Source organism: Molossus molossus, unplaced genomic scaffold (assembly GCF_014108415.1).
Source record: "Molossus molossus isolate mMolMol1 unplaced genomic scaffold, mMolMol1.p scaffold_m16_p_1, whole genome shotgun sequence".
NCBI lineage: Eukaryota > Metazoa > Chordata > Mammalia > Chiroptera > Molossidae > Molossus > Molossus molossus.
In genome coordinates, this window is record NW_023425344.1 from 207,393,682 (window position 1) to 207,409,316 (window position 15,635).

A 15,635-nucleotide genomic window follows, 5' to 3' on the forward strand; every position below is an offset into this window, starting at 1 on the left:
AAGCAAGGCACCACAGAAGGAAAGGCAAGAAATTTTGCATTTCAGAGAGAGCTTGGTGATTGTGAATTGCTGCTGACAGTAAAATGGGTACTGGAAGAAACAATTGGCTTTGTTAACAGGCAGATAGAGTCCTAAAAAGGGCCTTTCAGTTGAGGGTTGGGGAAGTGGCCAATTGGAGAGAGTTTAGGAGAGAATGTGAGGTGAGAAGGTGTAATGGTAACCATTTTCATTCGAATAATTAATACTTTCTGAAGACAATGCACGTTTTGATTTGCAGTTGTTCTATTTTGATTTCTGATCTAGCATCTCTGTATTGATTTAAAAAACTGAGATAACATAAAGTGCACTGATCTTAACATGTACAGCTCCATTGGCTTTTTACCTTTGTTTACGCCCTTCTAGCTACTGTTCAAACCATGACAAAGCATATAAAGGGTATCTCATAAAGTTCCCATGTGCACCTTTCCAGTTTATAATCCCCCAGAAGTAAACCAACATTCGAACTCATTTATACATCCATTAGCTTTACTACAAAAATTTCCAAGGGAAACAAATGAAAATTCTGAAGGGCACTGAATTGGAAATTGCGGTATTGAGAGTATAAAATGCTGATCATTGGGTGCTACATCCTGATGCATACTTTGAAAGCCTTCCTTTCCAAGGCCTTGCCCACTTCCCATACCCCACCTCCAGGTCGCTCCTTTGCTTCCCAGCAGTACTGGGGCACATCTAACGGAGAGGAGACCGCTTTTCTGTCATGCGCACTAGGGATAAGCACGCCTCCCTCCTTCTCCGCTCAACCAACTAGGACAGGGCCTCCTCCTGCCCGTTGAGAGTCCTCTGGGCGCGCGCGCGCGCGTCCGGCCGCGCGGTCTTGCGCATGAGCAGATCGGCCCGCGAGGGCGGAAGTGAGGAGTTAGTGTGCAGAGGTGGGGCTGCCGCGCTTGCCGTGGGGTGGGCGAGCGGCCGACATGGCGAACCCCGGGAGTCTCGTAGTTCCCGTGGCCGTACTGGTGCTGTTGCTTTGTAGGGCTCCCTGGACCCACGGGCGGCGCAGCGACGTGCGCGTCATCACGGACGAGAACTGGAGAGAGTTGCTGGAAGGAGAATGGATGATAGAATTGTGAGCGCGGGGCGGTTGTCTCGGGACCCCCTCGGTGGGCCGGGCGGACCGGGGTCCTAGGTTCAAGTGTGGACACCCGACTTCACCCCCACTCCCCACCCCTTGCGCAGCCCAGGTTCCTGGGGGCTGCCGCTCACTGTTCGCTGCGGAGCCCTCAGCCCCGTCTTCTCCAGATCCTAAACTCCTGCGGACCAGCCGCCGGCTCGGTCCCACCCCCTCCTCGTTTCCACCCGGGAATGTGAAGTTTCTTCTGAACGTGCGGCTCCAGGCTTCGTGGCGGGCTGCGGTGCGCCCACGGAATTGCGTCTCCTTCCCTCAACTTTAATTCATGGCTTAGTGTGTGGTTGGTGTGCCTAGTTCCTATACAGTTATTTATTTTAGAGTGGCCTTTCACAAAAGCACTCCTAGTCTTATTGTCACCAAATTTTTACAAAAGAGGAATTTGAGCAGAACCTCAAATTCTTTTTGTCCAATTTTCGTTGAAAGGTGGTCCATTTATAGCGTTGGAATTTGGGACTCTTCGTTTTAAATTTTATTTTATGGATCAGGTGCATTTTTATTTTAAATGCTAAGTAAATTCGGGTTGGGCTATTTTAAAATCTAACTTCCCTTTATCATTTTTTCTTTCATTGCGTTTCTCTTTTTACACCTCTCATTTTTCCTTTGCGTGTGTGTTTTTGCAGAGTACCTAATGTCCTGGGTTGTGACTCTTAATGCTCTCCAAGTGGTACTACATTAAAAGATAAAATTAATGTGTGAGTGTGATTGTAAACTCTGTTAGAAGAAAATCATGGTGTCTGTGGCGATTCCCTTGTAATAAGGGCCTTCTGCATCTGTAGAAAATAACTGCCTTTGCTTTAGTTTCTAAATTGGTAGTTGGTGGCAGTATTATTGATACTGGTATTAGTTATATTAGAAAAAAACACTATTATTGAGTGTTAATTGTGTACTAGACACTACTAAGCACTTTACATACATTATTATATTTAATTCTCTCAAAATTTTGTAAGGTAGGTATTATTTCCCACATTTTATAGATGAAAGACAGATAACCTAAAGACCTAATTAACCTGTCCAGATATTGCTATACTACCTCCTTTTAGTTCCCAGAGCCTACCACAGAGTAGGCATGCAGTAATTAGAACACCTCCCTTCCTTAAGGTTCCAGTGAGTGTTTTCCTGTATTGTTGGGTTGCCAGTTTAGGCGGCAGGTGGAAGTAGGCATTATTAAGAGTAAGCCCCAGAAGACCAAATCAGTAACTCTTGAATCATAAAATTAAAAAAGGCATAGAACATTTACATGGAGGATAAGGTAGGGAAAAATGTTTATAGTATGCATATAATCTGTAACTCAATGACAAGAATTTTTATTGAAGTTGCAGGGGAGAGGAAATATAACAGCAACAGCATTTAGTTTTCATTGTCATGAGGAAGTTGTTTTAGAGTATGCCCATAAAATATTGTTCCATAAGTAATGTGCTAAACAACAGTGATTTTGAATTTATGTGCAAAATACAGTCAAGCATTACTGAAGAAATTTTCTAAAACTCAGTTTAATCCAACTATATAAATACATCAGTCAGAAGTGAAGTATAAGTGATTTGAATTAGAGCATCTGTGTGAAACTTGAGTATACAATAGTACTTTTTTTTCTGTATAGGTTACTGATTTTGAAGCAGTCTTTAAAAAAGTATTTAAAAAGCAAAAGGGACTTGGTAAAGGGATTTAGTAGTCCTAATGCTACTTATTACAAGTCTCAGTTATCTACATTAAATCCATCCTAATCACAAGTTTTGTTACAGAGATTTTCATTGTAATGCTGTTGTTATGAATTTTGGCTTTTATGTATGGTACTAGTCTTGTTCCACAATGCCTGTTACTTTTAGGGGTTTTATTTTTAATAAGTCAAGTATTATATATAATGGAGCACAGAAACTGCTCTTGTTTTTAACAGGTATAGGCTTCATTTTTCCTGGTTCCATTAAAAGAAAACTGAGACAGATTATAAGATAATATACAATAAAGTGGAAAAATAAAATCTTAGGGAAAAATTGGGGCTTTGAAAAATGCTGAATACTCGAAGAGTAATTAAAATCCTAATATGCATGGCCATAGATTTGTAAACCCAAGGTTTTAAAAACAGGCTGAACAAAGGCTGGCCAGAAGAATTTTGTTTGGTCTGCTTAGTGTTTGTGGCTTGCATTTTGAGGTAACATTTTTATATAAAAATGCAGGTTTTTCGGCTTCTTTTATGTAAGAATTGTCTGCCATACTGGGCCAGCAATCCCTTGTTGCAGTCATCCTGAGTAGTGGTTTCCTGCTTAAGATGGGGTGCATATTTCTTTATTCACAGCCCTGGGTGCTTCCTATTTTTCTCATACTGGCATGTTGCCATTTGTGACTCCTGCAGCATAAAATTATTGAAACTGATAAACTCCAAATTTGGCTTTAAGCTTTCTGGTGACCCCACATTTTAATAGAGAAATCCAAAGGTTTTTTAAAAGAGGTGTTTTGCATGTGAAAAGTCCTTTTGTCTTAACTTATTCGTAGAATTACTTTTATGTGATTAGCATCATCAATTCATAGTTCTTGATTGCCAGAGTGTTAGGCCCACATTTAAAACTTTTTCATTTTCACAAAATTAACCACTCTGCTATCTTGCTTTTAGTATAAAATATTCTTCACAAATTACATTTTAGAATTTTTATTCCAATATGGTTGTATTTGAATGCTTAACTTTTTATTTTAAATATATTCTCAGTTTTGCTCCATGGTGTCCTGCTTGTCAAAATCTTCAACCAGAATGGGAAAGTTTTGCTGAATGGGGAGAAGATCTTGAGGTTAATGTTGCAAAAGTGGATGTTACAGAGCAGCCAGGTACTGTAAGTCTTTGGATAGTTTTGTTTCTTTGTATGTTGGGTTGATATGTTTATCTTGTTTTCCACATTATGTGGTCTTAACTCTACCTTTCATTAGGTTTTGAAAACAAATTGTCCACAGCTAGTTAAGCCGACTTGCCCACCTCCTTGATGGTTGCAAAAAGCAGATTCCTTGGTTTTGTGTGCAGCTCATTCCTTTTATGTGCTCTAAGGGACCTTGTAGACATCTTCCCCACATAACTGCTTCTGATCCTTTTTGCTTTGGCCCCAGTCTAGCATGCAAAATGTCTTTAAGAAGTCCTAGAACACTGTGGTCCAGGTGGACAGTGGCCAAGCCACCATTTGCATCTATATCAAGCTTCAGGATAAGAAACATGTAGTTGAGGTTCTTTGTAGAGTCAAGGTCATATTTCTTGACAAGTGGTCTGAATCTCTGTAATTGGATTCCAAATTTAATACCTGTAATTTGAGGATATGGGCTCTTAATTACAAAGCCTACATGGTTGTGGGGTTAAGTACACTCCTGACTTGGCCCCCTAGACAAGTTGCGGGTCCTGCCCTCAAGAATGCTCCTTTCTTGGTCCAGCCTCATCTCACCTGTTCTTGGTAACAATATACCTGGCTTCTTGACTCTTCCCTATTCCAGAGGGTAATAATAGCTAATATTGAGTACTAGCCAATTACAGGTACTATTTCAGGTGTTTTGCATTTATTATGTAATCCTTACACAACCTTGTGAGGTAGGTAACCTCCCATCTTATAAATAATAAAACAGACAGAGAGATTAATTCTCTGTTGTATTAATCTTACCATTTGGTTAATAATAACGTTAGATGCTGCTGTTATTGTCCAGCTTATGATTCATAATGTTTTCCATTTTTATTAACTGTTTAAACACAGCCTTTGTTTTCTGAATGTCAAATGTAATTTGATTTGATTTTAGACCTTTATAATATAGACAGACTACTGTTGATTGTCCCATGACTCATCACTGGTAGTTTTATCAAACTGGTATAATTGATCAAGTGTTTATACGTAAATCACTTTTTAGTTGAGATACTGTGTAGTATTATTGTTAAGTTGCTTTATGTAAATAATTGGATTTTTTTTTTTTTTTTTTTATCCTCACCCGAGGACATTTTTGCATTTTTTTGTTCAGACAGAGCGGGAGGGAGAGAGAGGACGAGAGAGAGAGAGAAACATCGATGTGAAGGGACACATCGAGTGGTTGCCACCCGCACGACCAACCAGGGCCGGGGACAAACTGCAACCGAGGTACGTGCCCTTAGCGGGAACCGAACCCGGATCTCTCTGTACCGCAGGCCAACGCTCTAACCGCTGAGCCAAACCGGCCAGGGCTAATTGGATTTTTTTATTCATGTTATAAAGCTTGATTATTTTTAGGTATAATTTAATATTTTTTCTCCTATTAGTATTTAAATCAGAATTAATTTTTAAGTAGCAAGCAATTGGCCCATATAAAACCTACTGTGTATTCTGTTCTTTCTTGTATTTATTTCTAATCTTATCATTTGCAGGACTGAGTGGACGATTTATCATAACTGCTCTTCCTACTGTTTATCAGTAAGTATTTGAAGATTTGGTAGTTATGGAGAAGGATGCAGCATAGTATAATCAGAATAGTAGGCCTCTGGTCTGGATCATATTTAAAGAGCATTATATTCATTAAGTATATTAGAAGGCTTATTAACTCCTAGGTGCCTTTAGATAGATGAATGATGCACAAAGCAGTCCCGGATCTCAAAGATTTGTAATTGTTTTTGAAAGTGATGTTCACATGAAATGATTTGCTACTCTTCAGCATAGTAAATAGTTTTGAGCTCAAGAGTTGTAAGTCCTGTAGGAAGTTTGGTAATGAAAAAAATCACCAAACTAGAGTGGTTCATGGAGATTATGGGGTTTAAATGCAACCTTGGAGGTAGAATTTTCAAAAGCACAGAGTAAGCATTCTATCCTGAGGGCAATCTCTTATGTAGTCATAAACAGGAATATGGTATGTTAAAAAAATTAGCTAAGAAAGTGGTGTTGCTCAACATTGGGGATAATAGTAGGTGAAATGGTTGGGCATTAAGTCAGGACGAACAAGTCTTTGCCCTGCCGGTGTGGCTCAGTGGATTGAGCTTTGTCCCATGGACTGAGGTCCCTGTTCAATTCCCAGTCAGGGCACATGCCTGGGTTGCAGGCTCGATTCCCAGTAGGGGGTATGCAGGAGGCAGCGGATCGATGTTTCTATCTCTCTAAAAAATTTTAAAAATCAGTAAAAACATGTTAAAAAGAAAAAAGAATGAACAGGATTTTGTAGTCTTTAGTATCAGTGCTTTTAGTTTGACTTTATCATCAAAGTAGGGATAGATAATCTCAAATCTGTGTACCTTCTCTATACCTTAGTGCTCATTTGGCAGGTGGGTTAAATGCCAGGTACTGCTGTCTTCATTTAAAGTTATGAAAACAACAGATTGGCAATTCTTTGTGTCTGTATTTTGCTTTTCTTTGTTGTCCTTTTTTTTTTTTTTTTCATGTTTAAATCTGTTTCCCTGTACTTTTGTTTTATTCTTCCCTGTTCCCTTTGTATCTATTTAAACGTCTATTCTCTGTCTCCATAAGTGCTTTTCTCTATAGGCCCCTTAAGTGGCTATAATCAGATTCCTTTCTCCTTTTCACTTCTCAACATCCCCTGAACTTAGCTGGAATTTCCTGCTCATTTTCTTTTAGTCATGTTGTTAATCATGCCCATTCCCCTAACTTCTGCCTTTTGGAATCTCCACCTGTCCTTCAAAAACAGCTCAAATGCCATTTTTCCCACAAAACTTTATTTTTTGGCTTGCTTGTAGTCTTTTTTCTCTGGATGGATAAAGGATCCTTGAACCCTACTGTAGGAAGTAGGGAACTATTAAAAGTTGTTGCATTTTAGTGATAAAAATAAAAGTGAAAATTAAGTAGGATTAGACTGGCAGTATTATTTAAGGTAGTTTGGGAATGGTGAAGATGTGGGAGCAAGGAGAACATTTATGACCCTGTACAGAGCTCCATACATTGGGAATGGGAAAAACAAGGTGGATGTCAGGAAGAATGCTCAGCAGACTGTAAAATAAAATCACTGAAGTGGGACGAAGGGAAACTTTACCAGATGTCTCCAGTGATTAAGGCATGATGGCTGAGATGATGTGGTTATGACTGAAAATACCAGAAAATTGCCTTACATTTTTAACTTACAGCTTAACAATGACTGGCAATAAGCATCAGGCACTCTAACAACTTTTCATGTAATATGTGTAATATGTATAAGGCTTAAAAGTCATTTTCTGAGATTTATTTAATCTGTACCCTCACCCCAGTTTTATTGAGATGTAATTGACATATAACAACTTACTGTGTTTTCTAGTTTTATTATTTGAATAATAACAACAGTCTTAAGGCTTATGATTGTATAAAAATATAACCTTATTGTTCAATTAAATTTGGGGCTAAGATGTCATGAGTTGATAATGTAATTTGCTACTTGTGCATTGCTAATGATTTTGAATATGAGGATTAATTGTAAAATGAGGTTAAAGAAATAGAAAAACAAATACAAAGTTTATTTATTTGGTGCTGGTTAATATTTAATTCTAATCCTCTTTAGTTGTAAAGATGGTGAATTTAGGCGCTATCAGGGTCCAAGGACTAAGAAGGACTTCATAAACTTTATAAGTGAAAAAGAGTGGAAGAGTATTGAGCCTATTTCATCATGGTTTGGTCCAGGTTCTGTTCTGTAAGTATGAGGAATTTTTCTCTTATTTATTTCAGTTTTAATTGGAACAGATAATTATATTTCATGTAAATAAAGTATACTTGGACTCTTCAAGTATATCTTATGTGGTATTTTTTTTTTATCCTCACCCGAGGACACTTTTTCCATTTTTTTGTTGAGGTAGAGTGGGAGGAAGAGAGAGAGAGAGAGAGAGAGAGAGAGAGAAACATTGATGCGAAAGGGACACATCGAGTGGCTGCCACCTGCACGACCAACCAGGGCCGGGGACAAACTGCAACCGAGGTACGTGCCCATAGCGGGAACCGAACCTGGGTCTCTCGGGACCGCAGGCCGATGCTCTAACCGCTGAGCCAAACTGGCCAGGGCTTATGTGGTATTTTTTTGAGTCTGTTTTCTAAATTAAACAGACACTTTGATTCTTATTAAGCTAGGAGATATTTTATAGAGTTAAGTTGAAAGCTTTTCAGGAAAGTTTTAACTCAACAGATATGGTCATTTGTATCATGAAAAGTTAAATGATTCTCCTAAGAGTTAATGGTGTAATGCATAAAGCCATCATTTGAGCTTAATATTTGAGAAGCCTCAACACATATCTACTTGTGCCATCTTTAGATTTTAGTTCTTGATTTTGTATGATAACTTTTTATTTGAATAGATGGATGAACAATGACCCTAATAACTCCAATGGCATGACTAACCACTGAGCTTTACATATAACTAGAGGGCAGCAGCTTGCTATGGAGCAGTAAGGATTGGAGATAGCATGTGTATTTCATTCTAACCATTGGGGTGCAATGCTTCATGGGTCATTTCAAAGACTTCCAGGAGTGTTGAGTTTTGCCGAGGTCACCATGGACTTATCCTGGTGTGGCTAAGCTATCTCTTCCTGTTCCCTTACCACACATGCTATTGGATTATGGGGCATTGGGACTCCAGTGGTATAAGAGATAAAAAATGCTCTGGATTCTGGGAGTCAGGAAGAGATCAACCCTAAACATTTTGAAGGAGAAGTTACCTTTTCCACTTTTCCCTTAGCACCTCTCCTTCTGTGAAAAATATCTGAATTGATTTGTCCTTTAGCTGTCAGCATTCCCCCAATGAATCACCTTGTCCAACCCAAATAAGGCACCTAGTATTCGTGATAGAGTCTAATTAGTTCAGACTATAGTGAGGCTACACAGTGCTTTATGTTTTCAATTCCTTGTTCCTCTTCCCATTTTGCATTTTAAACAAAAGCACCGTGATTAAAGTACCTTTCTATGTTGAACTGAAAATGTAACTGATTTTTATTTTTTGAAATCTCATAAATGAGTCTTCTTACCCTTTTGGTAGAAGAAGGGGGTTGCTTGTAAGTCTCTTGAATCCTCAGGGCAGCAGTCCGTACCTGTTTATTGGTGGACTAAATAAGGGACACTCCCCGTGTCAGTCAGCTCAGCAGGTTCACTCACCCAGTGATTGACAATTGAATCAGGTCATCCTGCCTATAGGAACTTTGACTTATGTGTTGGTGGCAGACAGTTGGGAGCCAACAAACCCTTCTCTTTTCTTTAGAGCATGCCTTTTTCTGTCTATCTAAGCTACTTGACTTTAATGTAAAAATAATCATTATTTTTACTTATGTGATGACTTAGCATTTGTTTCCTATGTAATTATTTTGTATATTATTAAACTGCATGAAATTAATGCTATTGTAAGTTTTTATATAGAAGGGGGGTAATTCTCATGTGGGGAGGATCCACCCAGTAAGTGCTCTTAGTTCTTCAGGCTCTGCACAGGAAGGGATTCTCTGCTCATTTGGAGCCATTTGCTTTACAGTATGCCTGACTTTAACTAACTGGTTCCATAGAGCTTGTACTCAGAGTACATTGGAGAAGTCATCTGATGAAAGGTGAAAGGTTAATGTCAATGCATTAGGGGAAAAGGGAAAAAAATTGTTTTATTTATGAGGACATCACATAGTGGCAACAATTCAGAAACTTCATTTTCATTAATAAGTTGTCTTATTACAGTCTTGAAATTAGTGCTGTATTACTAATCTTGATAAATACCAGCAATAAAAATCTGGCCTGCTGGGGAAATTATAGAGTGAGAAATAGAAGACAAAGCTATACATACATATATTCAACTTCAAAGCTGTATGTACATCTTACTCATTTTTTTAATCATTTCTCTTTTATTTTAGGATGAGTAGTATGTCGGCACTCTTTCAGCTATCTATGTGGATCAGGGTATGGGCGAAAATTTTATGTCTATTTTAAACATTTGTGACAGTATGACGTTTTTTAAATGACCAGGTTTTTAGGTTATGTTTTTTTATTTTTTATTTTAGACTTGCCATAACTATTTTATTGAGGACCTTGGATTACCTGTGTGGGGATCGTATACAGTTTTTGCTTTAGCAACTCTGCTTTCAGGACTATTATTAGGACTTGTAAGTACTTTATTTTCAGATTATTAGGAAGAAAAATATTTCAGAATTTGATAATTTTATGTAGTTGCACTACCTTTATCATATATCACACATTTGGACTTCTTATGTTTATGTTTGCAGTGTATGATATTTGTGGCAGATTCCCTTTTTCCTTCGAGAAGGCGCAGACCGCAGCCATTCCCTTCCAGTAAGTCTATTTTTATTTTGCTTTTTTCTTCTTTTGGATTCTTTTATTATTTAATTTTAAAATGTATTTCTTTATTGCAGTTGACATATATATTAGTTTTAGGTGTACATAGCATAGTGGTTAGACATTTATATAGCTTACGAAGTGATCACCCTAATAGGTCTAGTATCTGTCTGATACCATCCACAGTTATTTGAATGTTATTGACTGTATGCTCTATGCTGTACTTTACATTCCCGTGGCTGTTTTTTATAACTGGCAATTTGTATTTCTTAATCCCTTCCTTCCAGCTTAGGTTTCTAAATATGGAGTGGTAGAGGATATACATTTCATGTAAGAAGGACAGCTCCCTGGAATTTTGGAACTTTTTTTTTTGGCTTTTATAATGTGGAGAATTTTAATATTGCATGTACTTACAAATATTTGATAACATTGATCTGGTATCAATTTATTTGAATATTCCATGATATTCAAAGATCCATTTGAACACACTTGAGTCAAAAAAGTTGTAGCCTGGCTGGTGTGGCTCAGTGGTTGAGCATTGACCCATGCACTAAGAGGTCGCTGGTTCGATTCCCAGTCAGGGCACATGCCCAGGTTGTGGGCCAAATCCCCAGTGTGGGGGACACAGGATGCGGCCAGTTGATGTTCTTTCTCATCGATGTTTCTGTCTTTCTCTCCCTCTCCCTTCCTCTCTCTAAAATCAATAAAGAAAAAAAAAAAATTGTGTGTTCTACTTTTGAAGTCTTTCATTACTATAGTGACCACATTTGAATATTTTTCTTTGTATTCTAGTCAGGCCCAAGTTTTTCTGGTAGAATATTGGGAAAAGCATTTCCTGAAGTTGATTTAATGTTGGCATTGACACTGTGCTACAAGTTTATATAATTAGAAGTAGTCACTGCTGTCTGTCTTAATATAATTACCTAACAATCATTTATTTTCACTCTTTAAAATAACATTGTTATGGAAGTCCTCCTATTTGCTGTTTGTGAAGAACTTTCCCATTCTGTCATCTCATTTGCTTTTCAGCAACACTCTAAAGCAGACTGAGTAAAAGCAATACTCTTCCTATTTTTGTGGTTGAGTAAATGAAGGCTCAGAGAGATAAACTATTTTCCAAGGTCACACAGAAATGACAGAGCTTAGAGTAGAACCTAAATCAGATTCTTGGCCTGGCATTTCCATATGCTACCTTTCATGACTTAGATTTTATTGAGGTCAGAACTCCTGAAGTGAAGTCAGTGGAGTTTGCATTTAAAGTATACTTTGTTCATTGAATAACTGATAGGTTTTCTTTTCATTTTATAGATAGTTGTATCAACACTATAAAAAGAACATGTATAGGGGAGGGAATCATTTTATCTACTAAGGGCCAGTGACCTATAGGAAAAGAAATGTAAACACAGATTTCTTTATTTCACTTCAGAAACAGCCATAACAACAAATTTGTCTCTTAAGTAATCTGTGACACAACCGATAGATATTAATTCATACTTAATGTGATAGTGCCCTTTCTAATAATAGGCCACATGATTTGAGTTGTTTTCCAGTATGTGTATTTGGCTTAGATTTTGAGTTTCTTGGGAAAGACCCAACTCAGTCTAGCTTTAAGCAAAATAAGAATTTATTGGTTTATGCAGCAAGGAAGTCTGAGGGCAGAGTTGATTGGATCCCAGGACTCAAATATTAGCATGTTATATTTTTGAATTGCTCAATTTTCCTTGCCTTTGCTTGCTCCATTTTTGGCTCTTTTCAGCTCTTAGCATAAAATGACTCTATCTCATTATTGCAGAATAGAAAGGAAATACACTTCCCTACCCTCAACCACCCCTGGAAAAATTCTGGTGTACTTCACTTGTGTAAAAGGCTCACTTTTTGGAACAGTCACTGTAAACCCTGGTTTCTCAACCTCAATACTATTGACCTTTTAGGCTGCATAATTTTAATTATGTCGGACTGTCTTTTTTATTTTTTTTCTTTATTGATTTTAGAGAGAGAGGAAGGGAGAGGGAGAGAGAGATAGAAACATCGATGAGAGAGAACGTCGGTCAGCTACCTCCTGCATGCCCCCCACTGGGGGTCAGGCCCACAACCTGGACATGTGCCGTGACCGGGAATCGAACCAGTGACCTCTTGGTGCATGGGCCGATGCTCAAACACTGAGCCACACCAGCCAGGCTGTTGGACTGTCTTTTGTATGTTGTTAAATATTTAGCATCCTGTTAGTTGCCAGTAGCACTACCTCTCAGTTGTGAAAATCAAAAATATCTGCAGACATTACCACATGTTCCTTGGGGGAGCAAAATCACTCCCAGTGGAGAACCAGTGCCATAAACTGGAGTGCTCCCTTACCTATGTGGGATGTGGTATAGGGAAGAGGCTATTAGCCAAACAGAAGGAGTATGCCAGACAGACCAATGAACAGATTGTCCACTATGTGGTAATTTCTTCCCTTAGTTTCCTAATTTATGCTCCTGTCTTTCCCCCCATCCATTCTGGATTGTCTAGGATTAGGGGCACTCTAGGACCACTGAAGAGAGTAAAGCTCATTGGCCCAATTCGGTGTTTTGTATCTCAGTTTAACGTGTTGTGTTCTAAGTTTACGTTAACAACAGGCTATATACAGAAATTAAAAGAGTGTATATATGCATTGTAAAAGTTCATTAAGCATAAATTCATGCACTTAAGATGTATGTATTTTATTGTTTGTAATTATATCTTAATACAAGTACACATGGAGTAGAAGATCACATTTATGAAAGCACTTGGAGAAAACATGCGTAGGAATATAACCTTCAACTATAAATGTCTGATTACTGTTCACTTGGGAACTGAAACCAGGGTAGTGTTGAAATTTGTTTCAGTGTACTTATTAATGAAAAGATCTAATACAAATTAATATAAGATAGTTATATTTACTACAGTATATTTTCTTACAACATTCATATCCACAGCATTAATTCTGATTCACTAATTTCAGTTCATAAATAGGTAGATAATTATAATGAATTTTGTAAGTAAAATGGATCTTACAAACAAACTTTCATTTTCATGTTATCTCTTATCCTTGAAGATAATTTTTTCCTTTTGGAAATCCAAGCTTATGAGTGATAAATAAGTGCCAAAGCAGTTTATGAGTATGTGAATCATGTCTTGACTTTATACTAATGCAAAGTTAATTCATCAACAAGAAAACATTTGTGGTCTTTATCTTTAAGAAAAATCATTCCCAGAATCTTCTCAACCTTTGAAAAAAGTGAAGGAGGAACACAAGGCCGATGAAGAAGATGTTTCAGAAGAGGAAGCTGAAAGTAAAGAAGGAACAAATAAAGACTTTGCACAGAATGCCATCAGACAGCGCTCTGTGGGCCCTTCACCGGCCACAGATAAATCCTAGTTAATTTTTATAAATATCTTAATATGATTTGGACACAGACAGAAGATTAATTATTTCTTTTTGTTTGAAGTGAACTGTGACTTACATACTGCCGCATTCAGTTTGTGTTGTCATTAGATTGAAAGTTCTACCTTCAGAAAATATAAGTAGCACTGTGTAAAAAGTTTGAAATAGGATATTACAACTGTATGGAGGTTTAAACAATTCTTTAATTTTTGAAGAATCTGGTGCCAAGCAATAAGATTTGTGTATGTTTAAAATAATCTTTTTCATAATAAAATTGTTCTGAGTTGAAAAATTACATTTTCCAGGTATTGTATTATTTTGAGGTGTTTAAGGAGATTACTTAGAGAAAAAGATTGCTCATTTGATAAAACTTTTCTCAGTAACAGTGTGTGGAGAAAAAAACAAACATATATTTCCCATAAATGGAAACTTGGCCCATTGTCTCAAGAAATAGTATTTCAGTCACAGACAACTCTGTGGTCCTTTTAGAGATATAGTTCAAAATTTTCTCGTATTTATAGATTTTGAAACTAATAAAAACTACCTTATTTTAGTTACAGTTTTTTACAGGATATGCTACTGATTTAGGAAGTTTTTATAAGTTCTTGGTAGTGTCTTGATTCCTATAAATGTTGGTTGCCTTTTTTTTCCTCTGTTCAATGTATTTTTCTTACCATGGGTTACATTTTTTCATTTTCCAAATTGGATAATATCCTGGAAATAGTTTTCATGTTTTATTATTTTTATTAATCCTCACCTGAGGATTTTTTTCTATTTATCTTCAGGTAGAGTGGGAGGGAAGGCAAGAGAGGGAGAAAGAGAGAGAGAGAAATATCGACATGGGAGGGACACATCGACAGGTTGCCTTCTGCGCGACCCTGGGACGAACCACAACTGAGGTACGTACGTGCCCTTGTCCGGAATTGAACCCGCAACTCATTGGTCCGCAGGCCGACACTCTAACTGTTGAGCCAAACCAGCCAGGACTATTTTTCATGTTTTAATAAATAGTATTTTATTTTGTTGTTGCAAACTGAAGTTTACTGAGGGATCTTTAAAATTGAAGAGCTATATACTGATTTAAAATTTTGACCCTCATTAGACTTTAAATCATTCTTGGTTGAACTTCTACTTGGACTTTTTTATTTTTGATGTGAAGGCTAACAGTCCTGTGTTTTTTCTTTTTCCCTCCTTAAGCCCCACGGTGCACTATCTTAATTTTTAAAACCGTTTTTATCTCATGCTGGAGTTAATTGAACCCCTTAGAAATATTGTCAGATCTCTAACCTGCAAAAATAATTCCCTGATATAAAATTCTTTTTTTTTTAAATCCTCACCTGAGGACATTTTTCCATTTTTTTTTCAGGTAGAGTGGGAGGGAGAGAGAAGAACAGAGAGAGAGAGAAACATTGACATGAAAGGGACACATCGAGTGGCTGCCACCCACACGACCAACCAGGGCTGGGGACAAACTACAACCGAGGTACGCATCCTTAGCGGGAACCGAACCTGGGTCTCCCTGGACTGCAGGCTGACGCTGTAACCACTGAGCCAAACCGGCCAGGGCTAAAATTCTTTTTTTATGAGATAAAATAAGATACTCAATTTTATTCTGTTTTTATTTTTTATCTTTATTGTTGAAAGTATTACAGATGCACCCTCTTTTCCCCCACATTGACCCCCTCCTTTCCACTCCCACCCCTTTCCAGCTTTCAACATTCCTGATTTTTATTTGATGTGGAAAAGCCATGGTATTTTATGTTTTGAAAATTCACAGAAGCTTAATCTGATAGAAAATAAAATTAGCATTCTACTCAGGAAAAAGCATCTTTTATAG

At 37.6% G+C, this 15,635-nt stretch overlaps 1 protein-coding gene and 1 non-coding gene across 2 annotated transcripts; both read left to right on the plus strand.

The window, feature by feature from the left end:
* Positions 1-830: 830 nt before the first annotated feature.
* Positions 831-14,563, plus strand: TMX1 (thioredoxin related transmembrane protein 1). The gene is made up of 8 exons (XM_036246488.1): positions 831-1,123; positions 3,885-4,000; positions 5,541-5,586; positions 7,646-7,774; positions 9,957-10,002; positions 10,104-10,205; positions 10,326-10,392; positions 13,614-14,563. Exons 1-8 carry the CDS (start codon positions 972-974, stop codon positions 13,790-13,792), a joined length of 837 nt encoding a protein of 278 aa, XP_036102381.1. The 5' UTR covers positions 831-971; the 3' UTR covers positions 13,793-14,563.
* Positions 4,118-4,231, plus strand: LOC118622188. Its single transcript, XR_004957987.1, has one exon. It is a non-coding gene; the product is annotated as a small nucleolar RNA SNORA70 (small nucleolar RNA).
* Positions 14,564-15,635: the final 1,072 nt, after the last annotated feature.